The 25,721-nt window shown below is 44.8% G+C and overlaps 1 protein-coding gene across 4 annotated transcripts in view; it reads left to right on the top strand.

The window, feature by feature from the left end:
• The window catches only part of TMEM132D (transmembrane protein 132D), a 511,610-nt gene that overhangs the window by 329,495 nt on the left and 156,394 nt on the right, over positions 1-25,721 (top strand). For all 4 annotated transcript variants that reach the window (XM_073222682.1, XM_073222681.1, XM_073222680.1 and 1 more), the window contains one exon: positions 24,565-24,748. In XM_073222682.1, the coding sequence (XP_073078783.1) occupies positions 24,565-24,748 (184 nt within the window). The remainder of the gene's footprint in view (positions 1-24,564; positions 24,749-25,721) is intronic.

Here is a 25,721-nt window from a genome sequence, read left to right as displayed (position 1 = left end):
TACGGGAAAAGACATCTTTGTCATAGTTTTATCCATCCATCCATCCATTGTGATAGATCTCTAATGATCGCTGTCACCTATGTGACAAGTGGAGCTCTAAAAACTACACAGTTCCTTTTTTTTTCTGTTCTTACTGAGTGCAAACTATGAAGTCTATAGTTCAACAACCCAGGCTTGCCTCTGTGTGTCTGTGTGTGGCAGCTGAGTTGTGGCCAAATTCAGAACAGGACCAAAAGACAGAGTTAACTTGTATTTCCACGACATTAAGCCTCATATTAGAATAAAAGCCCTCCCCAGCATAGCACATTTCCATCATTTATTGCCCATAATCAGGTTCATTAAATGTAATCTGTTGATTGAATTAGAGGCATAGCTCCAGAGACCCATCTAAGTGCACCAGTGTTCCCAGGCAGTTACCTCCCAGCGGCAGCCCAAGGCCCATCGTGCTGGAGAATAACACCAAGAGCTTGCACTCATTTTTCCATCTCTGAAGCTGCTTAAGATGTTTATTTTGAAATTTACTACATCAACCTCGGCCATTCATGTTGACTGAACTTTCCAGTAGCATCTGTGTCCACAGCAAGCAACAGTGGTGCTGATGGCCACAATTTAAAGTATCTGGGCTCTGCCATTGGTCACCGAGCCTCTGTAGCCAGTAAATGGAATCCTGCAAGGGGCTGAATGGAAAATGGGGGTGGCACTCTCGGACTGAGAGCCACCACGAGCTGTGACCCATTTCGCTTCAGGGCAGATGGCCCCGAGAAGGAGCCAACAAAGCATGAAGAGACCCCAGCATTTAATTTTCTGTTTCAGCCAAAAAAAAATCTCCAGCTTTTGGCTGCCTTTGAAATTATGTCTCAGGTTCCCCCAAAACCCTTTGATTAGCTCTGGAGAAATCCACTCCTAGCTATTGAGAACATTAAAAGTGTCTGAGTTTCAGAACACAGCCTGACCACAGCTTTCAGTTAGTTTCAAGAGCGCTGGGTGGCAGAACGCTCTGAGCGCACCGTATGGCTGAAATAGTGTGGCTTTGATCGGCACGGGAATATCCCCATTAGATCGGGAGGCTGGCCTCAAAGGCTGACTTGCCTGCTTGCACAAAACTTGACTTATGATGTGTGTGTCCTCACCCTTAAAACATCCTCACATCTTTTAATTAAAATGCCCTTTGAGGTATGGGGCACCTAATTGTTCTCCAGTACTTATTGAAGTTTCACTTTGAGGAAATGATTATTTTTGATATGACCTTAAAAAGGAGAAGAGGCCGTATTGGTCATTCGGTGTCTTTAGAAGGGGTGTGTGCAAATATTTCAGGACGTTGTCCAGCCATAGCAGAAACTGCTTCAGGATTTCAGAATAACGTGATGCATCGACCTGCCTGATGGTGACCGTAGTTCAAACATACTTGCAGTACTAAGAGATCATAATTAATGGAACCTATTTGTACCTACTCCATTCCACAAGTGATTTAAAGTAGCTTGGTTATCATAATTAACTGTAGAAAACATAAGACTAAATAGGGAGTTAATGTAGAAGGAAAATATGGGTGAAAATAGAAATCAAGTTCAGATTCATGACAAAATGCACACCATGTGGTCCTGCACGGTTGCAGAAGTTAAACTGGACATTTCCTCCGAGAAGTCCTGCTGGTTAGCAGACCAGAGAATGCAGCAAGAGTCTCATGGTCACCTCAGAATGGGACCCCACCAGTTCCTCTGGATAACAGGACCTGAATGGATTTCTTCTGTTGTTGGTCACAGAAGAGATACTGTGGATGGAATATGACAGGCCTCTCCCTTGGCAGTGTCTCAACAATAGGGGGAATAATTCATGTTGCTCTGCTGTTTCTTTGAACATCTCTCAAGGTAACTGGGACCTTGATGTGTTTGCCTTCTCCTGGCCTGGATACCACTGTCCATGGTGTCCTCCTGGTGCCTCCCCTCTCTTGAATTAATGACTTGGTTAAAATGTTCCTGTGAGTTCTCTAGGGCTGCCATAAGAAAGCACCCCAGACTGGGTGGCTTAAACAACAGACATTTATTTTCTCATAGTTTGGAGGGTAGGAGTCTAAGGGCAAGGTGTGGGCAGGTCTGGATCTCTTGAGGCCTTTGTGGCTGCAGACAGCTGTGGTCTCGCTCTGTCTTCCCTCTGTGTGTGCCTGTGTCCCAATCTCCTCTTGTTATTGGGACGCCAGTCCTAAGGGATCAGGGCCCCCTCCAGTAACCCCATTTTACCTTAGTGACATCTTGTCTTTCAAGGCCTCATCTCCTAATAGACATACTCTGAGGTCCTGACAGTCAGCCTCTGACACAGGAATGCTAGGAGATGGTTCAGGCCATCCTTCCTTCCTGGCCACAGACGTGGAATCCTGACCCTTCCCTTCTCATGCTTGCTTTGATTCAGAGCTTTTCCCTTAAGTTGGGTTCCCCAGAAACAGACTGCCCGAGGGAGAGTGGTGGGCAGATGTTTTTAGGGGAGGCTTTCTGGAGGGACACCTGCAAGGAAGCCGAGGAACCTGGGGAAGGGGAGGCTGACCTCCAGGCCAGCAGGACTTCAGCTAACCTGCCAGGCAGTGCTGCCCAGTTTCTGTCTCCCCACATCAACCTGTCACCAGCCCTGGGCCACACCTGTATTTGTTAATTCACTGCTATGAGCCTCTTGATAATGTGAACATCCGGGGATGCAGCTTCGCCTAGCTTGTTCACTGAGTTACCCCCTGTGCCTGGAGCACCGCTCATCCTCACTGGTGACCCACACATGCAGTCTGCCTTATTGAATGGATGTGCCTATATCAGAGCCAAAATCCTAATCTATGGGAGGTGGGGCCCTGGCATTGGTGTTGCTTGGCCACGCAGGGGAACCCCCACATGCAACAACACCATCAAGCTCTCTTCTAAAACCATGTGGTTTTGAGTCTGGTATAGAATAATTGCAGGTATTTACCCTGAATCCCAACACCTCAGGATTGGGTTGTTTGTAAATTGCTGTGTTTATTGACTGCTGTACTGAATAATTTATTAAATTATTATAAGATGGAGCCCCATGTATTTGACATTGACTTATCATCTCCTTTACGTCAAGTGGCAAACGCCTTGATGGCAGAAAAGGCTCCAGGCCAGGGGGTTGCAGGGCCCCCAGGACCCCTAGGCATCTAGCTGTGCCTGAGATTTATGCCACTTGGAGGGTTTCTCCGGTCAGCCATGCAAGGGCATGGCTCATCCCAGTGGCTGGGGTAGGGCAGGTCCCCAGACCCATGGCTGGGGCGGGAGAGTGCTGAGAGGGCCGGTTGTGATGTCCTGGACAGGGTGTCCCGGGCACTGTGCCTGCCCGGGGACGGGTGGTCCCTGAGGAGCCACATACCACCTCCCACCAGCTCCCATGCTCTTGCTCTGAGGTTTTCTGAATCACCATGGGGTCGATGGGTTGTTTTCATCAAGCAATCCCAACTGTAGTAAGCCGCCTTGTGCAAAAGGGTGTCCTAGCTGTCACTCACAGGCCTTACACTGCAGTCGCCAAAAGGAAACACTCGTGGCCAACCTGCAAATGCCTGGCATTGGCTTGGCTTTCTCAAAACAGGGCCAGGAGTCTGTGGCGGGACCCTGTGTCCACCTGCTGCGTCCTGCTCAGGCCCTCCCTTCCCACCCCAAGATTAGACTGTGCTCTGCTCCCTGCCCAGGGCATGTGCTGTGGCCTGGATTGTGTCCCTCCAAAACTCACGCTGAAGCCTAACTGTACTTTAGGATCGGCTTTTAGGAGGTAATTAGAGTTAAATGTGGTTGCAGGGTGGGACCCCATCTGATAGGATCAATGCCTTTCCAAAAAGAGCAGAGAGTGTCTGTCTGTCAGTCTCCACCATGTGAGCACAGAAGGAGAAGGTGGCCATCCACGAGCTGGGAAGAGAGCTGTTACCTGAGGTCGGGTTCCCCAGAAACCCGTGCTGGCACCCTGACCTTGGACTTCCAGCCCTGCAATGTTGGGAAAGGAATTCCTGTTGGTTAAGCCCCCGGTGTGTGGCATTCTGTGACGGCAGCCAGAGCCACCTAAGGCAGCGTGTCTGTCCCTCCCTCAGGGGAGTGGTGAAACTCTAAGTACACATTCCTTTTTATTCTTCCAAATTTTTATTTCTTTATTATCCTTTGATTTCTGAGGCCCTAGACTTTTGTAATTTCCAAGTCAGAAAATTAATCCATTTTTTCTTGCTTCCCAGAAGCACTAAGCACCTTGTAGCCTGTCTGCCTCAATAGGGTGAAAGGAAGTGAAGAGAACATCTGGAAAATGATCAGTTCATTTTTTCAAAACTGTTTCCCCCCCATAATCCTCAGGTGGCTGTGCTTGACTGCAAACCTCGAGGTCCTCAGAGATGAACAGCACCTTTGTCTTATGGATTTATGTGAAGGTGGCCCAGAGACTGCAAGAGGGAGAAGTGTTTGCTTGCTCACAAGTTTCCTACCTGGTTTATTTATTTATTTATTTTACAAATTCATGATGCTGGGAACAAGGTCCTAATCTGTTTCTATCTTTTTATGAGTCCCAAACATTTTTCATTTAAGTAGTTATTATTGGAAAGGGGCTTGAAGGTGAAGTGGTGGAGGGATGATAAATGAGACTACAGGGATTTATTGATATAAATAATGTCATGGAGTCATATTCCCTGAGGCCTGTTTCAAATGGGTAGCATCCACATGCCTGCATCTTGATAAAATCTTGCTGTCTTAGTCCGCCCATTCCGTGGAGCCGGGGGCTTGTAAATAGCGCTTTCTTCCCCCATTCTGGAGGCTGGGAGTTCAGGATCAAGGTACTGGTAGGTTCTGTCTGGCGAGGACCTACTTCCTGGCTCCCACTTCTGGCTTCTCCCGTGAGAAGATAACACCTTTCTGTTAAGCGTAGCTCAGTGTTGTGGGGATAAGAGAGACATTTATCAACTCATCTGCCCCCACATTTCCTGGCATTGTGAAACTTTCAATTAAAAAAGAGTCAGTTTCTGGGTTTCTCTTGAGAAAAAAATCAGAACATCTAACAATACTGGGCCTACATGAAGAACGACGCGCAAGAGCTTGGATGGGCTCCCTCCTCCAGGCAGCCACAGTGCACGCCATCGCTGTTCCGCCGAGCGGGCTGTACCCCTCACTGTGTGGACTGCTTAGACTTTGTGGGGTTTGAGGTGAGAGACCTCTTTCCCAAGACTCCATTCTTACATGTGTCCCGAGATGCGGAGAGCCTACCAGCACACGGAAATGGCTTGATCTCACCTGGCTTTAACTAACTCTTTTTAAGAGGATCCTCTCCCTCCCTGTCCTGGTTTGTAGCTTAAGATGCCTGTTCTTGCCTCCAGCTCTTCTCTGTGCTGCTCGAAAATTCAGCTGGCACTTTCATCAGGCAGGCATCTTTGCAAATTAGCCCTCTGGCAGACAGAGCACCAACTGTTTAGATCTGCCCCAAGCTGCCTCCCAGCAGGTAAGTGGGACATTTAGGGAATAAAGGACAGAGGAGGGTTGTCTCCTGCTGATCAGATCCAGCTACCTGTGCGCATTTACACGCGATGGTATATTCTTGCATTACCTTCTCAAGCTTTCTAGTGAAGATTAGTTTAGTGCTTGTTCAGTGGAGTTCCATCCTGCCTAATTCACATGTAGAACTGCTAATACAGCAGGGCTGAAATCTGAATTTTAAAAAAAACAGAATGAGGAACAGATTGTTTTTATCAAGTAAATTTTAAAGGTGGGTTATTGATTAGGGGGCTGGGCACTGAACATTCTGTGTGTTACATTCTATCCAGAAAAGCAAACATCCCTTTTCCTGGCTTTGTTCCCTGTGTCCCAGCAGATTCTCACACAGACACCACATGCACACACAACAGGAGGTCCTCACCCTCTGCATGTCATTCATCTGCACATCACAAAATCAAAGGGTTTTTTTAAAAAACCTTAAAACATTGGGGCTTGTGTATCCCAACAATCAAAAGATGTAGGTAGGTTCTCCACGGCAGGTATAATGGCTAAATGATGCAGTGGGGCCTTATCTTCTGTCTCCATGCTGTGCCGACTCACATCACAAGCTGGCAGCTCTATATCCCGACATCACGCTACTATTCCAGGCAGAAGAGAAGGGAGGGAGAGTAAAAAACATATGCCCTCTGAAACCGCACCTCTTTATCAGGGGCAAAACTTGTTTCCTGGAAGCTCCATGGAATAGATTTCTGCATACATTTCACTCGCCAGAAAACCAAGTCATTTGGGTTTTGTTGGTGAGGGGCAGGTACTGCCAACCTGAACACACTGGGCCCCATGGTAACGAGGAAGAGGGGAATGAATTTTGAGTAAATCCAGCACTGGCCAGTCACCGAGTCACTCCTTCACTGCATACTCATCTACCTACACCTAGAACATCTGGGGTCTCTAAGATTGAGGCAAAGAAACAATAGAAAGGAAAGGAGGGAGGAAGGAAAGATGCCAAGGAATTGTTCCTGTCCTCAAAGCATTCACTGTCTGCTAAGAGAAATGGGTATGTAATTAGGTAATTAATTAACAATCACAAATGTCTCTCTGGAGGTGGTCAAGCCTCTGAGCAGATGTGTGGGTGGTGCACTGAACAATTCTAGGGGACATCATTCACAAAGTGTACATGGCACATCTTTTGGAGTGTGTGATGTGTGGCCTGCACACACATACAAGGCCATCCTGTCCCAGCAGTGCCAACTCGGTGGGATCATTGGTGCAGAGAAGTGCGATTATTGACCGTCTTACAGTTGAGAAACTTGAGACTTAAGGAGGTTGCGCATCAGTAACATACCTCATGCCACAGTCAGGGTGCTGTTCTACCTGGAAATCGCTCTGAAGTCCTTCTCTCAACTGCTGCGTTTCACTGTATGTAACTGCTGTCTAATCTAGAGGCTGTTCACGATGACCTTCCTTCCGCGCTGTAAAAACCGTCCGTGAGTGACATGAGCTGTTAACAGGTAGACGTTTGAAGCTTGAAATAAAGTTAAGGTTTCCCCATGCGAAACTGCTTGTGTGAGAAAAACTTCTCGGTGAACTTCTCCTTCAAGGCAGCTTCGTGAGAAGTTAGCGAATCACCACCAAAAAAGGCAACATTGACTTAAAGTTTATCTTTAATTATATTTAAATCACAAGGCTTAACAGACTGTATTGATGTTTACACCAAGAAATTAACTGACATTCTATTAACTTCAACCAGCAAATTAATTCCTCAACCTCAGACCCAGAGCCCTGGAAGGCTGAAGCCCATTCTCATTGAACGTAGGATGTGGTTTAGTTTGTTCCTGGGGGAGTCTGGCAGCTAAGCCTTAAGAAACAGAATCATCTCTTTCATATGAGGAATCTACTAGATACATACCTGAATTGTTTTTTATTGCAAAAGAATAAAATATCTGGGCCTCTCTTTGTTTTCATTTGTCACGTCAAATGGGAGTGGAGAAAACCATTAGTAAAGTTAGCACTGACTGTCACCACCAATTAATAATACTGTTTGCATTTCCAAATGAATGTAGAACGTGTCTTTCTACTCCAGCAATTCAATGGCGTGCTTAAAGGGATCATGGCTAGATAAAGAAAAATAGTCTTCGCTTGCAGTTTCTGCCAGTATCCAGCTGACAATGTTACATTTTATGAGCTTAGCGTTTCACATGCAATTTAGCTGCTGGTATAGACATCTGGTGATGCAGTTTCTGATGGAGACAGTCGTTGGGCCATCATCTATGAGCTATATGCTTCCCCTAAGACTAGGACTTGAAAACCCTTGTCAAGACACTAAGAATTTCATTCCAACTGTCTTCCTTTGACCTGTCCACTGACATAGCCTGCTGAGATGGAGTCTTGATAGAGAACTCCCTCTTTAAAAAATAAATAAAAATGGAAGGAGTGGTAAAGAAACACTGTGTTGCCAGATGTAGCTGAAGAAACATTTTTACTCAAGAATTCTTGAGAGCAAAGTCTAGGGGGAAATGCCATGCCATGTGTAAATGTCAATTCAAGTTAGAAGGTGGGAGGAACCTGCCTGCAGAGCTGGCATGTAAAAGATAGACCCTTTTTCCAACCCCCAAGGAGGAGAGTTGGGGATATTCAGGAAATAACTGGGTATAATTGGTTTGCTTACCTGTCTTGCCAATTCCACCTTATTCTGATGCTGTGTGTTCTGCCCCAGGGGCACCCAGGGTTCCATCAGAGATGCTGGGCCCAGAGAGTTTATGGCATCCCGGTGACCTGTTTATGCACACAGGATGTGATCTCCAACAGTCTGCAGCCCTGACCACAGTGTAATGTGTCTGTGGCGTACCATCAGATCTTTTTTTTTTTAAGTAAAAAGCTCCCAACAAAAAGAAATATATAAAAATAAAATCTGTCTCTATCTCGAAGGGAATATGTTTAAGAATATCTCTATAATGTGGAGATGAGTTAGCTTTATTTTCTTCCTGTATTTGGCGGCAGTAGAAGTGGGAAACGCGGATGGGAGTGGGTGAGTGGGAGCCACCGCTCCAGGACCACTTTAAAGACATTTCCTGCCAAACAGAAAGTTGCTTTTCTGTCACTGAATGAAGATGGTTGGGGGATTGTGATGATCCAACTCTCCCATTTTCGTCCCATCTGTCTTTCACTTTGAAATATCGGAAGCCCTCTTTGAGGGATAATGAACAGTCTTTGAAAGATCATGTAAAGTCAATCTATGTAATATAGAGACTGAAATGTCATCATAAGGGTAGTTATAAATGAGGTTTCATGAGGAACTTACCTTGTATAAGTGAAACTAAAGGCAGAGAAGAGGAAGTTATTTCATCTAAAATGAGCCAACATTCTAATTAGAGTGATGGCCTTTTTCTCTGATAAAGACTGAAACCCGTACTGATTGGGCAGGGAAGGTAATCTTTCAGAAGAAAACAAGAACTCTTTTAGTTTTGATCAGTTTTGAAAAAGTAATCTAGGTCTTCATCAAGTTTCCTCAAAGGCTTATCTTACGCTTTTGTTAGTCGCATGGTGTCTGTGAAGTGCCTAAGCTGCCATCAGCCTTGTTGATTTTATCTTACCAACACCCAACGTGTTTAGCTCTGCCACGTCCCTGTGTGTCAGTCATTTTACGTGTGAATCAAGTAATTGAAGCAGGTTTCTCCAAGATCCCATTCATGGGTTTTATTAGATACGACATCTTTTGGAAGACTTGAAACATCACTTTGCAGTAGATTTGTGTGGCACTTGCAATGGTATGATCTGGTGTATGCAAGTAACACTCAGCAGTGACATTTGTGATGGACATGCAGGATGCAAGTGTTACCTAAGGTGGGATCCTCCAGCGGGGTCCGACTCTATGTCAGTGGCACATTACACGACCCTTATTCAGAGACGAAGACACCAGTATTTGCTCCGAATCTTCTCTCCTTTGAGGCTCTCCATTCCCTCCTTCTTGCTGCAGGGAAAGCGGGTCTATCCGCTTCATCGGTTTTGGGGGCATCAGGAGCAGTGAATTCATCTAGGGCGTGTCTGCTTTCTCGTCTGTGGTAGCCAGTTGCTGGGGAGGAAGATGGTGACTGTCAACATGAGCTTAAAAAAAATCAAAACGAAGCTCACATAAACACACCCTGGGCATCAACCTGCAAATCCCCCACTGCCCACACAAGCCCAAGTGTGTCTCTCCTGCAGCCCTATTTATTTTCAATTTCTACCCACACCATCTGTGGTCCACCTCTGATTTGTTATCAACACTGCAGTTACAGTGAAGTTTCCAAGCCATTAACCCTTTGGGAAGAGCCATTCCACAGACTCCCATGTAGATGCAAGGACTCTGGGGCTGCTTTCACAGCTGGGGAATGTCCTGCTGTGCCCCAGGATGTCTGGGGGACCCCATTTCTGTTCTAGACAAGGGCACACCCATTCATGGATTGCCTGCTTGACTATTAGGACCCCCTCCCCCACCTCCGCAGCAGCCCCATCAGGAGGCCTATCCAGGGAGGGGCTATGTGCTGAAACACATGCTCTACAAGCTGCCTTGCTCATCAAAACAAGGAGGGAAGAGCCCAGACTGCACAGAGGAAGGCTTCCAGGGCAGGGACCGGGAACTGCGCGGCCAAGAGGGTGGCGGCCATGCTGCCAGGGGAGACCTTGTCCCTTCCTGGGCTGAACTTCTGGGGCAACCTCTCCTGACCCCCACCCATCTGAGACCAATCTGGAGGGTGCCCCTCCTTCAGCTTTCCCACTGCAGGCCCACCCTGCATCCCCTGGTCAGGGACCCCAACGGGGTGGTCACATGGGATGTAGGTGTGGTGGAAAGGTTCAGAGGAAGCCTGTCCCACCTTCCCTCTGTGAAAACAGCACATAACCCGTGCCCCCTGCCCCCATTCAGATGCACCCATGCCTCTGCAGGGATCCCCACCCTTGTTCCATCCTGCCCCCTTCATCCCCATCGACCCTGCACTCGGACCTTCACATGGAGGAGCTCAATGCTGAAAACAAGGTGTGCAAGAAGGAGAATGGCCAGCCTGGTCAGAGAAGGACTCCCACGGGACAGCTCCACTGACCCAAAGGTCTAGGTGTGCAGCGAGTCTGTGCTGCTCCCTAGAGAGCCCGGGTGTGATCGTTGGGGTTTGCCGTTGGCTCTCCAGGCAGGGTCCAGAGGGCAGATGTCCTGCAGTGTGAGGGACGGTCCCACACAATGAAGGCCTGTTCCTTACATTCTAATATTCTGTAGACATTGCAGGACCCATCACTCATCTGTCACTTTTTTGTCCATTTTTCCCCATCACAACGATCTGTAATGTGGCATGGCCTATTGTTCCCTGTTCAGTTAGGGTCTTTATCATACAAATAGTCTGCCCTCTGTGTTCTTACCCTAGTTGCAGTTTTTATCCCAGGCCTGGGGCAGGTGTGTGTGCTCTTTCCTAATCTTGTTCTTTCCCTGGATGGTCTCAGATCAACTCTCAGATCCAAATGTATTCATTTCCAGTGGCAATGCATATTTGACTACCTCTTAATGTCTTCTAATGAGGCAATTCCCAAGCACCTACACACTGAAATGATTGTTATCATTTTTAAAGTTTAGTTATTTCCCATTTCTCTTATGATAAAGACCAGAGATGGGCAAACTTCACCTGTAAGGGGTGAGATAGCACATAATTAGGCTTTGCGGGCTATGTATTTTCTGTGCTACATACTCTTTTTTTCTTTTTCAACAATGTTGAAGAATGTGAAAACCATTTTTAGCCCAGGACTCATGCATAGACAAGTGGTGGCATGGATTTGACTGACCAGCTGTAATTTACTGTCTCCGAAGAAGAGAACATGAATGTGGCCTCCCAGGACTTGGTGGTGACCCTCCATGCTCCCGTCAGTCACACCACAGGGCTCAATTCCTGGCCCTCTGGATGTTCCAGCCACATTGGTTTATTTTGCTTTCTCCCATCCATCCTGCTCCCTCCAAGCACAGGGCATTTGTACATGAAGGTCCTTCTACCTGGAGCTCTGACTTTCTATCTGTCCTTCCTAGATATCCCAGCCCAAGGCCTGCTTCCCCTATTTCCTTGGTACCCCAGGCTCCTCTAAAATAGGCTCTTATCTTACCAGATGTCTCCACTTCTTACCTCTTCTTACAGTTGCTGGTTACATTTGTTGATATGATAATCTGTTTGGTATCTGTCTTCCCCACTGGATTGTACACACTGGAAGAGCAAGGATTTCAGCATTGTGCTCATTGGGGTTTTGGACGGGCCCTGCTTTAGCACATTTGCCAGTTCCCATGGTGTAAATATTCCCACCATAGTCAATTTCAAGATAATGTCACTGTATATGGAGGTGGGAGGCAATGTGCAGAATCAGCTTATCTGGGCCAGTGATACATCTTAGCCTTTTAAACCTTTGTACCTGCATCCCTGTCACTTAGCATTGTATCCAAAAAATAATAACAATTCCAGAAATATCATCTGAATGAATGAATGAATGAATGAGTGAATGAATGATTAGGATGGAGAGCAATGGGCTCAGAAATAAAAGGAAGAATCATAGCATGACTTGGTTCAAGCTACGACTTCCATTTTTCTTTTCCAGAACAACTCTAGCTAGCAGACCTCAGAGCATTGTAAGGTAAAAGAAGACAAATTTATGGTGACAAAAATCTCATTATAAAGTACATACATTAAAGGGAACGTGCATATTTTACCTCATAATGAAAGGTTTTTTTTTTTTTTTTTTTTTTTTTTTTTTTTTAAGTTTATTCCTACTTTATTCTTTTTTATATTTTTGGGAATGGAGTCATTTTCTTAAATTCATTTTCAAATTGCTCATTGCAAGTATATAGAAATACAATTGATTTTTGTGTATTGTTCTTTTTTTTTTTTTTTTTTTTTTTTTTTTTTTTTTGAGAGGGCATCTCTCATATTTATTGATCAAATGGTTGTTAACAACAATAAAATTCAGTATAGGGGGGTCAATGCTCAATGTACAATCATTAATCCATCTCAAGCCTAATTCTCGTCAGTCTCCAATCTTCTGAAGCATAACGAACAAGTTCTTACATGGTGAATGAATTCTTACAGAGTGAATAAATTCTTACATGGTGAACAGTACAAGGGCATTCATCACAGAAACTTTCGGTTTTGATCATGCAATATGACCTATAAACCATCAGGTCAAATATGAATATTCATTTGATTTTTGTACTTGATTTATATGTTGATCCCACATTTCTCCTATTATTATTATTATTTTTATTTTTAATAAAATGCTGAAGTGGTAGGTAGATGCAAGATAAAGGTAGAAAACATAGTTTAGTGCTGTAAGAAGGCAAATGTAGATGATCAGATGATCAGGTGTGTGCCTATGGACTAAGTATTAATCCAGGCTAGACAAGGGCAGCAAGACATCCACGGATGCAGAAGATTTCTCTCAAAGCAGGGGGGGTGAGGTTCTGAGCCTCACCTCTGTTGATCCCCAAATTCTCACCTGATGGCCCCCCTGCGACTGTGCCTGTCTTAGGTTGTTCCTCCCTTGAGGAATCTTACCCGTCTCTGGCTAACCAGTCATCTTCCGGGGCCATACAGGGAAATGTAAAGTTGGTAAGTGAGAGAGAAGCCATATTGTTTGCAAAGGTTAGCTTTTTACTTCTTTGCAGATTTATGCCCTGTGGCTTCTATGCCCAGCACTTGTCTCGAGGTATCTTTACCACCTGGAGGAATTATGATACTCGGTAAATTCAATATGAGGCACGAATTCTATTTAAGGTTTGTAATTAGGAAGGAAGAAGAAAAGCTATAGATGTAGCATATGAAGGAAACTTGGGAGGATTGATTATTTCTTTGACATATCTTCTTGTATAGTACCTTAAGTATGTATAGGTTTTAAACTACTAACTAATTTGCACACACATATTAACATAATAGGAATACGGTGACATAAACAAAGCAAATCTATAATTACCAGCCATCTCCAGTGAAGCCAAGAAATCCATTTAGGCACCCTAGGCATTTGTGAAAATTTATCTATGATATGATGGATATTTTCCAACTGTACTTGAACCATCAGACAAATTAAAGCAGCCCATTTCTGGGATCTGTTCACATCCCATATGTTCTTTTAACCATAGATAGTCTATAGTCATGAGATTTTGGGGTGCTACAACTTGCACCCCTCCCAACCCCTGGTTGAGTTCCAACAGTACAGATCCAGTCAAATTCGTTGTCTCACTGTATGCACATGCCAGCCTAGACATCTCCCTCCTCCTTCTTATGGCAAGTCCAGGAGACGGTGGGCTGGATGCAGCCACAACCGCAGCATCATCCGGATCCCTGTGGAGGCTTTTTGATGATCATCCCCCGGCACGAGTCCTCCAGAGAGTGCTGATGCCGGAAGCTCCTCCTCATATCGTATCTTAGTTCATTTTCTGGGTATCCAAGCTAGGCCTTGATCTTCTGCGTAGAAACAAAAAGACCCTTTGCCCACACTTTGACATGCCCTCTATACCACTGTGCAGAACTCATTGGAGGTCAGCACACAGGAATTTCTTTTTTTTTTTTTTTTTTTTTTTTTTTTTTTTTTTTTTAATTAAGAGAAAGGGATATTATCAGCAAAGAGTACCTCCATAGCTGATCATCTGACACCCTTTAAGTGATCAACATTAAGGATATTTAAAGCATGCGTTGATCTTTGATTTACCAATAGTTTTATCCTGTTAAGGAGTAATCCCCCTTTTCTTTCTTTCTTTCTTTTTTTTTTTTTTTTTAAATTTTTAATCTACACTTACCTGAAGAATACTATGTTTACTATGCTCTCCCCTATATCAGGTCCCCCCTAACAACCACATTACGGTTACTGTCCATCAGCTTAGCAAAATGTGGTAGAGTCACTACTTGTCCTCTCTGTGTTGTGCAGCCCACCCTCCCCTTTCTCCCTCCCCCCTATGCATGCTAATCTTAATACCCCCCTTCTTCTTCCCCCCCCTTATCCCTCCCTGCCCACCCATCCTCCCCAGTTCCTTTCCCTTTGGTACCTGTTAGTCCATTTTTGGGTTCTGTAATTCTGCTGCTGTTTTGTTCCTTCAGTTTTTCCTTTGTTCCTATACTCCTCAGATGAGTGAAATCATTTGGTATTTCTCTTTCTCCGCTTGGCTTATTTCACTGAGCATAATACTCTCCAGCTCCATCCATGTTGCTGCAAATGGTTGGATTTTTCCACTTCTTATGGCTGAGTAGTATTCCATTGTGTATATGTACCACATCTTCTTTATCCATTCATCTACAGATGGACATTTAGGTTGCTTCCAATTCTTGGCTATTGTAAATAGTGCTGCGATAAACATAGGAGTGCATCTGTCTTTCTCAAACTTGATTGCTGCGTTCTTAGGGTAAATTCCTAGGAGTGGAATTCCTGGGTCAAATGGTAGGTCTGTTTTGAGCATTTTGATGCACCTCCATACTGCTTTCCACAATGGTTGAACTAATTTACATTCCCACCAGCAGTGTAGGAGGGTTCCCCTTTCTCCACAGCCTCGCCAACATTTGTTGTTGTTTGTCTTTTGGATGGCAGCTATCCTTACTGGTGTGAGGTGATACCTCATTGTAGTTTTAATTTGCATTTCTCTGATAATTAGCGATGTGGAGCATCTTTTCATGTGTCTCTTGGCCATCTGTATTTCTTTTTTGGAGAACTGTCTGTTCAGTTCCTCTGCCCATTTTTTAATTGGGTTATTTGTTTTTTGTTTGTTGAGGCGTGTGAGCTCTTTATATATTCTGGACGTCAAGCCTTTATCAGATCTGTCATTTTCAAATATATTCTCCCATACTGTAGGGTTCCTTTTTGTTCTATTGATGGTGTCTTTCGCTGTACAGAAGCTTTTCAGCTTAATGTAGTCCCACTTGCTCATTTTTGCTGTTGTTTTCCTTGCCCGGGGAGATATGTTCAAGAAGAGATCACTCATGTTTATGTCTAAGAGGTTTTTGCCTATGTTTTTTTCCAAGAGTTTAATGGTTTCGTGACTTACATTCAGGTCTTTGATCCATTTTGAGTTTACCTTTGTATATGGGGTTAGACAATGGTCCAGTTTCATTCTCCTACATGTAGCTGTCCAGTTTTGCCAGCACCATCTGTTGAAGAGACTGTCATTTTGCCATTGTATGTCCATGGCTCCTTTATCAAATATTAATTGACCATATATGTTTGGGTTAATTTCTGGGGTCTCTAATCTGTTCCACTGGTCTGTGGCTCTGTTCTTGTGCCAGTACCAAATTGTCTTGATTACTATGGCTTTGTAGTAGAGCTTGAAGTTGGGGAGTGAGATCCCCCCTACTTTATTCTTCTTTTTCAGGATTGCTTTGGCTATTCGGGGTCTTTGGTGTTTCCATATGAATTTTTGAATTATTTGTTCCAATTCATTGAAGAATGTTGCTGGTAATTTGAGAGGGATTGCATCAAATTTGTATATTGCTTTCGGCAGGATGGCCATTTTGACGATATTAATTCTTCCTAGCCATGAGCATGGGATGAGTTTCCATTTATTAGTGTCCCCTTTAATTTCTCTTAAGAGTGACTTGTAGTTTTCAGAGTATAAGTCTTTCACTTCCTTGGTTAGGTTTATTCCTAGGTATTTTATTCTTTTTGATGCAATGGTGAATGGAATTGTTTTCCTGATTTCTCTTTCTATTGATTCGTTGTTAGTGTATAGGAAAGCTACAGATTTCTGTGTGTTGATTTTGTATCCTGCAACTTTGCTGTATTCCGATATCAGTTCTAGTAGTTTTGGAGTGGAGTCTTTAGGGTTTTTTATGTACAGTATCATATCATCTGCAAATAGTGACAGTTTAACTTCTTCTTTACCAATCTGGATTCCTTGTATTTCTTTGTTTTGTCTGATTGCCGTGGCTAGGACCTCCAGTACTATGTTAAATAACAGTGGGGAGAGTGGGCATCCCTGTCTGGTTCCCGATCTCAGTGGAAATGCTTTCAGCTTCTCGCTGTTCAGTATAATGCTGGCTGTGGGTTTATCATATATGGCCTTTATTATGTTGAGGTACTTGCCCTCTATTCCCATTTTGCTGAGAGTTTTTATCATGAATGGATGTTGAATTTTGTCAAATGCTTTTTCAGCATCTATGGAGATGATCATGTGGTTTTTGTCTTTCTTTTTGTTGATGTGGTGGATGATGTTGATGGATTTTCGAATGTTGTACCATCCTTGCATCCCTGGGATGAACCCCACTTGGTCATGGTGTATGATCCTTTTGATATACTGTTGAATTCTGTTTGCTAGTATTTTATTGAGTATTTTTGCATCTACATTCATCAGGGATATTGGTCTGTAATTTTCTTTTTTGGTGGGGTCTTTTCCTGGTTTTGGTATTAGGGTGATGTTGGCTTCATAGAATGAGTTTGGGAGTATTCCCTCTTCTTCTATTTTGTGGAACACTTTAAGGAGAATGGGTATTATGTCTTCTCTGTGTGTCTGATAAAATTCCGAGGTAAATCCGTCCGGCCCCGGGGTTTTGTTCTTGGGTAGTTTTTTGATTACTGTTTCAATTTCTTTGCTGGTAATTGGTTTGTTTAACTTTTGTGTTTCTTCCTTGGTCAGTCTTGGGAGGTTATATTTTTCTAGGAAGTTGTCCATTTCTTCTAGGTTTTCCAGCTTGTTGGCATATAGGTTTTCATAGTAGTCTTTAATAATTCTTTGTATTTCTGTGGAGTCTGTCGTGATTTTTCCATTCTCATTTCTGATTATGTTGATTTGTGTTGACTCTCTTTTTCTCTTAATAAGTTGGGCTAGAGGCTTATCTATTTTGTTTATTTTCTCAAAGAACCAGCTCTTGGTTTCGTTGATTTTTGCTATTGTTTTATTCTTCTCAATTTTGTTTATTTCTTCTCTGATCTTTATTATGTCCCTCCTTCTGCTGACTTTAGGCCTCATTTGTTCTTCTTTTTCCAGTTTTAATAATTGTGATGTTAGACTATTCATTTGGGATTGTTCTTCCTTCTTCAAGTGTGCCTGGATTGCTATATACTTTCCTCTTAAGACTGCTTTCGCTGCATCCCACAGAAGTTGGGGCTTAGTGTTGTTGTTGTCATTTGTTTCTATATATTCCTTGATCTCTATTTTGATTTGTTCATTGATCCATTGATTATTTAGTAGCATGTTGTTAAGCCTCCATGTGTTTGTGAGCCTTTTTGTTTTCTTTGTAGAATTTATTTCTACTTTCATACCTTTGTGGTCTGAAAAATTGGTTGGTAGAATTTCAATATTGTGGAATTTACTGAGGCTCTTTTTGTGAGCTAGTATGTGGTCTATTCTGGAGAATGTTCCATGTGCACTTGAGAAGAATGTATATTCTGTTGCTTTTGGATGTAGAGTTCTATAGATGTCTATTAGGTCCATCTGTTCTAGTGTGTTGTTCAGTGCCTGTGTGTCTTTACTTATTTTCTGCCCAGTGGATCTATCCTTTGGGGTGAGTGGTGTGTTGAAGTCTCCTACAATGAATGCATTGCAGTCTATTTCCCTCTTTAGTTCTGTTAGTATTTGCTTCACATATGCTGGTGCTCCTGTATTGGGTGCATATATATTTAGAATGGTTATATCCTCTTGTTGGACTGAGCCCTTTATCATTATGTAGTGGCCTTCTTTATCTCTTGTTACTTTCTTTGTTTTGAAGTCTATTTTGTCTGATATTAGTACTGCAACCCCTGCTTTCTTCTCACTGTTGTTTGCCTGAAATATGTTTTTCCATCCCTTGACTTTTAGTCTATGCTTATCTTTGGGTTTAAGGTGAGTTTCTTGTAAGCAGCATATAGATGGGTCTTGCTTTTTTATCCATTCTATTACTCTATGTCTTTTGATTGGTGCATTAAGTCCATTTACATTTAGGGTGACTATTGAAAGATATGTACTTATTGCCATTGCAGGCTTTAGATTCGTGGTTACCAAAGGTTCAAGGTTAGCTTCTTTAGTATCTTACTGCCTAACTTAGCTCGCTTATTGAGCTGTTATATACACTGTCTGGAGATTCTTTTCTTCTCTCCCTTCTTATTCCTCCTCCTCCATTCTTCATATGTTGTGTGTTTTGTTCTGTGCTCTTTTTAGGGGTGCTCCCATCTAGAGCAGTCCCTGTAGGATGCCCTGTAAAGGTGGTTTGTGGGAAGCAAATTCCCTCAGCTTTTGCTTGTCTGGGAATTGTTTGATCCCACCATCATATTTAAATGATAGTCGTGCTGGATACAGTATCCTTGGTTCAAGGCCCTTCTGTTTCATTGCATTAAGTATATCATGCCATTCTCTTCTGGCCTGTAGGGTTTCTGTTGAGAAGTCTGATGTTAGCCTGATTGGTTTTCCTTTATAGGTGACCTTTTTCTCTCTAGCTGCCTTTAAAACTCTTTCCTTGTCCTTGATCCTTGCCATTTTAATTATTATGTGTCTTGGTGTTGTCCTCCTTGGATCCTTTCTGTTGGGGGTTCTGTATAATTCCATGGTCTGTTCGATTATTTCCTCCCCCAGTTTGGGGAAGTTTTCAGCAATTATTTCTTCAAAGACACTTTCTATCCCTTTTCCTCTTTCTTCCTCTTCTGGTATCCCTATAATACGAATGTTTTTCCTTTTGTATTGGTCACATATTTCTCTTAGTGTTGTTTCATTCCTGGAGATCCTTTTATCTCTCTCTATGTCAGCTTCTATACGTTCCTGTTCTCTGGCTTCTATTCCTTCAATGGCCTCTTGCATCTTATCCATTCTGCTTATAAATCCTTCCAGGGATTGTTTCACTTCTGTGATCTCTTTCCTGACATCTGTGATCTCCTTCCGGACTTCATCCCACTGCTCTTGCATTTTTCTCTGCATCTCATCCCACTGCTCTTGCATTTTTCTCTGCATCTCATCCCATTGCTCTTGCATTTTTCTCTGCATCTCTGTCAGCATGTTCATGATTTTTATTTTGAATTCTTTTTCAGGAGGACTAGTTAGGTCTGTCTCCTTCTCAGGTGTTGTCTCTGTGATCTTTGTCTGCCTGTAGTTTTGCCTTTTCATGGTGATAGAGATAGTTTGCAGAGCTGGTACAAGTGACCGCTGGAAGAGCTTCCCTTCTTGTTGGTTTGTAGCCTTTTCCTGGGAGAATAGCGACCTCTAGTGGCTTGTGCTGGGCAGCTGTGCGCAGACAGGGCTTCTGCTTCCCGCCCAGTTGCTTTGGGGTTTATCTCCGCTGTTGCTGTGGGCTTGGCCTGGCTGGGGCTGTTCCTCCAAAATGGTGGAGCCCCGTTGGAGGGGGAGCAGCCAGGAGACTATTTATCTCCGTAAGGGGTCTCTGTGCTCCCTGCTGCCCAGGGGGTTAGAGTGCCCAGAGATCCCCAGATTCCCTGCTTCTGGTCTAAGTGACCTGTCCTGCCCCTTTAAGATTTCCAAAAAGCACTCTCCAAACCAAAACAACAGCAGCAACAATGAGGGAGGGAACAGAAAGAAAGAGAAAAAAAAAGGAAAAAAAAGGAAAAAACAAGCGATTTTTTTTTTTTTTTTTTTTTGTCCTCAGGTGCCGGTCCCAGGCACCCGCTCACTGGTCCTGCTGCCCTGTCTCCCTAGCACCAGGGTCCCTGTCCTTTCAAGGCTTCCAAAAAGCACCCACCCACCAATCCCGCAGGGAAGGAACGCTCAATATTCTTTGTCCTCAGGCACTGGTCCCACGTACCCGCTCACCAGTCCTGCCGCCCTGCCTCCCTAGCACCGGGGTCCCTGTCCCTTCAAGGCTTCCAAAAAGCACTTGGCAAAAAGAGAGAAAAAAAAGGGGAAAAACGCGCGATTTCTTCCGTCCTCAGGTGCTGGTCTCAGGCACCCACCCACCGGTCCCACAGGGAAAAATGCGGGATATTCTTTGTCCTCAGGTGCCGGTCCCAGGCACCCGCTCACCAGTCCCGCCGCCCTGCCTCCCTAGCACCGGGGTCCCTGTCCCTTTTAGGCTTCCAAAAAGCACTCGCAGAAAAGAGAAAAAAAAAAGGGGAAAAACGCGCGATTTCCTCTGTCCTCAAGTGCCGGTCTCAGGACCCGCCCACCGGTCCCGCAGGGAAAAACGGGGGATATTCTTTGTCCTCAGGCGCCGGTCCCAGCCACCCACTCACCAGTCCCGCCACCGTGCCTCCCTAGCACTGGGGTCCCCGTCCCTTCAAGGCTTCCAAAAAGCGCTCGCCAAAAAGAGAAAAAAAAAAAGGGGAAAAACGCGCGACCTCCTCCGTCCTCCGGCACCGGTCTCAGGCACCCGCCCCCAGGTCTCGCAGGGAGAAATGCGGGATATTCTTTGTCCTCCTGCGCCGTTCCCAGGCACCTCCTCACCGGTCCCGCCACCCTGCCTCCCCAGCAACGGGGGCCCGTCCCTTTAAGGCTTCCAAAAAGCGCTCGCCAAAAAAAAAAAAAAACAAAACCGCTCCGGTTTCTCTCCACCCGCCGGGAGCCGGGGGGAGGGGCGCTCGGGTCCCGCCGGGCCGGGGCTTGTATCTTACCCCCTTCACAAGGCGCTGGGTTCTTGCAGGTGTGGATGTGGTCTGGATGTTGTCCTGTGTCCTGTGGTCTCTATTTTAGGAAGATTTTTCTTTGTTATATTTTCATAGCTCTATGTGTTTTTGGGAGGAGATTTCCACTGCTCTACTCACGCCGCCATCTTGGCTCCGCCTCTGTCGAAAGGTTTTTATTCTGAAAATGTTAATGAAAAAGTTAGACAAGAGACGTCAGTAATGGAGAACTTTAATACTGTGATAATGTCTAAGAAGAAACTGTTTGAGTAATATCTGTATTTTAATCTTGAAAATAAGATGTGGAGGAAGGAAGGGGAGGGAGGACATGGTCCCTTTTGTTTGGGAGGCATCTGGTAGCCCATATCCAGGTGAATGCAGAGTCCCAGAATGCATTGCAGAAGAATGTTGGCTTGGCCCGGACAATCCCTAAGTGGAGCTGGCAATGCTTAGCACCAGGAATATTGCCCCTGACCCCTTCACTCATTCCTGGCTTCTCCTTCATTGCCAGGATCTTTCATATACCGTCTGCACATTGCCTCTTGTGGCCTCCTTACCTTAAAAATTCCCCTGGAAGCTGGCCCTGGGACAAGTCCTTGTGAAGGACATGTCCCAGCAGGAGCCAATAGGAGATCAGGGACAGTGCACAGGGAGAAAGGGTCCCAGGCACTGGTGCAGCTGCAGGTGGAGCTCTGTGGAGGGTGGCTTCCCAAACCCCGTGGGGGAGATGGGAGCCTGAGCAGTGCCCCTGGCAGAGCAGCTGGAGATGTGGGGCTGGGCTCTCACCCCTTGCACCACCACACTGCCTGAGGACCATCTCCAGGAGATGTGGGCTCTCAGGCAATTTGCACTGTGGGCAAAGTGGCTCCAGGAACTCAGGACATCCAAGGAAGGTCACAGGTATGTATATATTATTGACAACAAAAGCACTTAGAAACCAGAAGTAAGATGTGTGGAAAGGACAGAAGGGGTCTGAGGAGGTTGGATGCAATGCCGACACCATGCACTGTAACCAGTCACCCACTATAAATGACTCTCCTCCAGGTGACCTCTAGGAAGTGTTCTGAAAAGTTTGGAACACATCTCAAACTGTTTTCTAAGGGGCATAGTCATTCAGGTGCTAGATCCACCTTCTCTCTGGCTTTGTCTCCTGAAATTCTACCCATTTATCTTTAAGAGCACCATCTGGAAAAACCCAAGTTGGAAATGGAGGTCACTCTCTGCTTCCCCCACCCACCCCACCAGCTTCCCCCCAACACTCACAAATGCACTGAAAGCTGAGTACCCACGTGGGCAGTTACAAGCTGAAGCTTGGTCATTGGCATGCTGTGCCATGTATCTACCATAATATGTTGGTTGCTTAAGCAGGTAAAAAAAAATCCAGTAGCTTTAAGACTCATTGACTTGCACTTCAAGTACCAAGCTCTAAATTGTTCTAATACTAGTAGGTCCATGTCTACATGACTTCTTATCTATCCAAATGAATGGTAGGCTTTCATATACAAAGCTCCAGCTTCCACATCGCTACTTTGATTTATAGACACATCACGGAACTTAACGAGTTGGCAGAGGGCCTTAAAGGAAAGCTAATCTCAAAGTATCTTGTTACAAAAATGCCCCAGCTCTGCTCGTGCAGAATTTATTTGAAGCACCCAGTTTGTGGGTCTGGAGTCAGCTCTGTGTAGTGGACTGACCTATGTTTCTATTGGGGAGTGAGAAGTTACTTGATCTTCATTGCAAGTAAGATACAGATTTGCCCTGGAAAAAGAGTTGGGGAAACATAACCCAGTGATCAAGGGTGGGCATTCTGCATCCTATCTCCAGGCAGGGTCACCCTGCTAATATTTACCCTCCTGGAGCCTTGGTTTACAAACTGGGAGGAATTAACAGTTACTTATTGGACTACTGTGAGGATTACACAACATAAGACATAAAAAGCCTTTAAAACAGTGCTTGGCATATAAAAAAATACTTAACGAATGTTAGTTGTTACATCGCTCTGGAAAAAGAGGCATGATGATCCTAAAAATAAGACTTCTCTTTTTCTTTCACGATCAACATCCTGTGTTGGCCTTGGGATCTGCTAAGGTGGTCCTGCAAAGTTCAAGGTTACTTGTCTTTCTTGGGTTTCTGAGCCCTGTGGAGTGTGGTCCTGTGTGTGTGTGAGCTGCCCTAGAGCCCTGTTTGCTGAAAGGGCATTCCATCCCCCTTAAATTTGGGGGTACCCCAGGCTGTATCACTATGGTCCACAGCTGTGCCTTTGTCTGTTGGAATGAAACCCTTCTTGGTGAAAGGCTTGAACCCAGGTTTTGAAGTCAGTGCACAAAGGGGTCCACTAAGGGAAAGTTACTGAGAAAGGAGGGCCCTCTCCTAATCGAGGAGGTGAGATTGGACTTCTCTGACTGCTAAAGGACGCCTCCAGGCCTGCATCCATGGCTGGTCTGCAGGAATTGGAGGTGCCCGAGAAAGGCTGTGCCCCTGCTCAGCTTTCTTTCCAGCTGGCCTCCATGCAGCAGTGACTGCAAGCCAAGCAGGCCAGAAGTGGCTCCTTGGCAGCTCTTCTGACAGCATGTCTACTCCTTGTCTCCTATGCCCCTTGCATTTTCAGCACCCTGTATTCCAGTATGCCATCTCATCCCTTACTCTAGAAGGGAGCCCCAACGTCTATCTCTGAGTTGCTTCTTGGTGGATTTCCGTGGGTTCGATGATGTGATAAAGATGTTTCAGTGGCCTTGTCACTTAGAAAAGGCCAAACATTGGACTCCTCAACACCAGACTTCAGTGATCATTTTGCTGTGATGTGAAATTTGAGTCTTCAGAGGCTGATCTGATAGGTGACTTCTCCCCTCAGGCAACGGCTGGCCCCATACCTTCCTGTTTCCACCTGTCATGCAGAAGAGCAGACATTTTGTAAGTGCTGACTCTGTAGGGTAGCCAGGTAATTAGTAACTAATGTTCAGCTGCAGAGGCCATCCTGATGGTCCACCTGGATTCATTTCCAGGTGCATATTTGTAGGAAAAAACAGATTGCCTAAAAAGCAGGAACCGCTGCCAGGATTGCTCTTTCTGAGTGACATTTGGCTGCTTCTCTGTACTTACCAGCATGGCTTTGCACCCCCTCCCCATTCATGCCTCGCCTCTGCATGTCTGCAGTTCTGTCTTGCCATGACTGGATAACAAGGCCATATCACTTCGGGCACTTTTACCTTCTGTGCCCCTAGGTTGAACTGATGGTGGCTTTGAAAATTCCAATATAAGGAGCACATAGATTTCTGGGAGTGAGAAAAATGATCCTGTCATCCTAGATGGGGAGAGGGGATAAAAGCATTTAGGAAATGCAATCACCATTTCCTATACTTCTCCACAAACACCTGCTCAGGGAAGCCTAGCAGCCCACAAAAACAGAGAGCCCGGAAGCCTGGGTCCATGGATCATGTTGGAGGGTTTGTCCTTCTTGCAGTTGCATCTCTGAAAGGCTCTTTGCAGGGATGGTGTGAACATGCACGTGTGCACACAGAGACACATGTAGAAACAGCCCACTGCTGCCTGTGCCTGCTGAGGGCGCCCACAGCCCAGACCCTCAATGCTATTCTCTCCTCCTCTCCAGTGCCCACGGTGCCTCCTATGAAGTCATGCAGATCGACGTGGAAGTGGAGGAGCCCAGCGATCCACCGGCCACACAGCTTGTCACGTGGCAGGTGGAATATCCAGGGGACATCACATCTGACTTGGGCATATCTAAGATCTACGTGAGCCAAAAGGACGTGATTGGCATCGTGCCACTGGCCATGGTAAGAGTCCCCACCTCGGGCTGTTAACACAGGACCTGGGGCAGAAGAAGGCTCCACACTGTGACCTGGATTTGGCGGGGATGTCAGTGCACCAAGAACCTCATAGAGGGGAAACTGAACTATGAAGTCAACTTCAAATGGCTGATTCTAACAAGTATTTTCTTCTAAATAATTCTTTCAGAATATTATTTACAAAATAAACTCCAGGTGGTAGATTTGGGTCTTCCAATATATGAAAATTAGTGGTGATTTCATAAATGTGTTCGTATCATGCAGTGTAGACAATACAGAGACCTCAGGCTCACTCACCTACAGGGAACAAATAGATCGGGTAAGTGGAATGTGGCAGGTGACTTGGCAAACACTTGTCTAGTCTAAAGGCTGCAGCCAGTCTTTGCCATGCAGGAAAGCCAAGGCACATTCTGAATTCTTAAAACCTACTGATTTTCAGGAGGAGCCATAAACACAGTTTTAATGTGAAATGCCAACTTATTCATGGTGGCAACTAATTAAAAACAAATAAATAAGCCCTGTTGATAATCCAAATCAATTACATGGGAGTTACTTTTCCATGCATGGGTCATCTGCTTATAACTTGTAATCTAAAAGCCTTAGGACTGTAAGTCTATCCATGTGTTTCTTAGGGTTTCTGAGAGAGAGAGAGAGAGAAAGAGAGAGAGAGAGAGAGACAGGCTTTCATCTCTGAAAGGACAGCTCCCTGGGAAGACCAGCCACCTATGTTCACTTAAACAAAGCATGCGACTTCCTGTAGAGCATGCCTGTCCCTGTGACTCTTTAGGAGCCCTTACAAAGCAATATGCATATATTTTAATGTGAATTTTCACAGTGCAAAGTGTTGGGCATGGAGTTGGCTGATGGTAATTTAAGCTTCTCCTGTTTCAAAATTACTTTTACTGTCATAAGTTAAGGATGAGTTGACCTATCCTGGAGTCTCCCCCAGCACATCCATTAG

The sequence above is a fragment of the Manis javanica genome, chromosome 15 (genome assembly GCF_040802235.1).
Source record: "Manis javanica isolate MJ-LG chromosome 15, MJ_LKY, whole genome shotgun sequence".
Taxonomy (NCBI): Eukaryota; Metazoa; Chordata; class Mammalia; order Pholidota; family Manidae; genus Manis; species Manis javanica.
The sequence above is the reverse complement of the archived record's forward strand: the minus strand, read 5'-3'. Positions and strand labels throughout refer to the sequence as shown.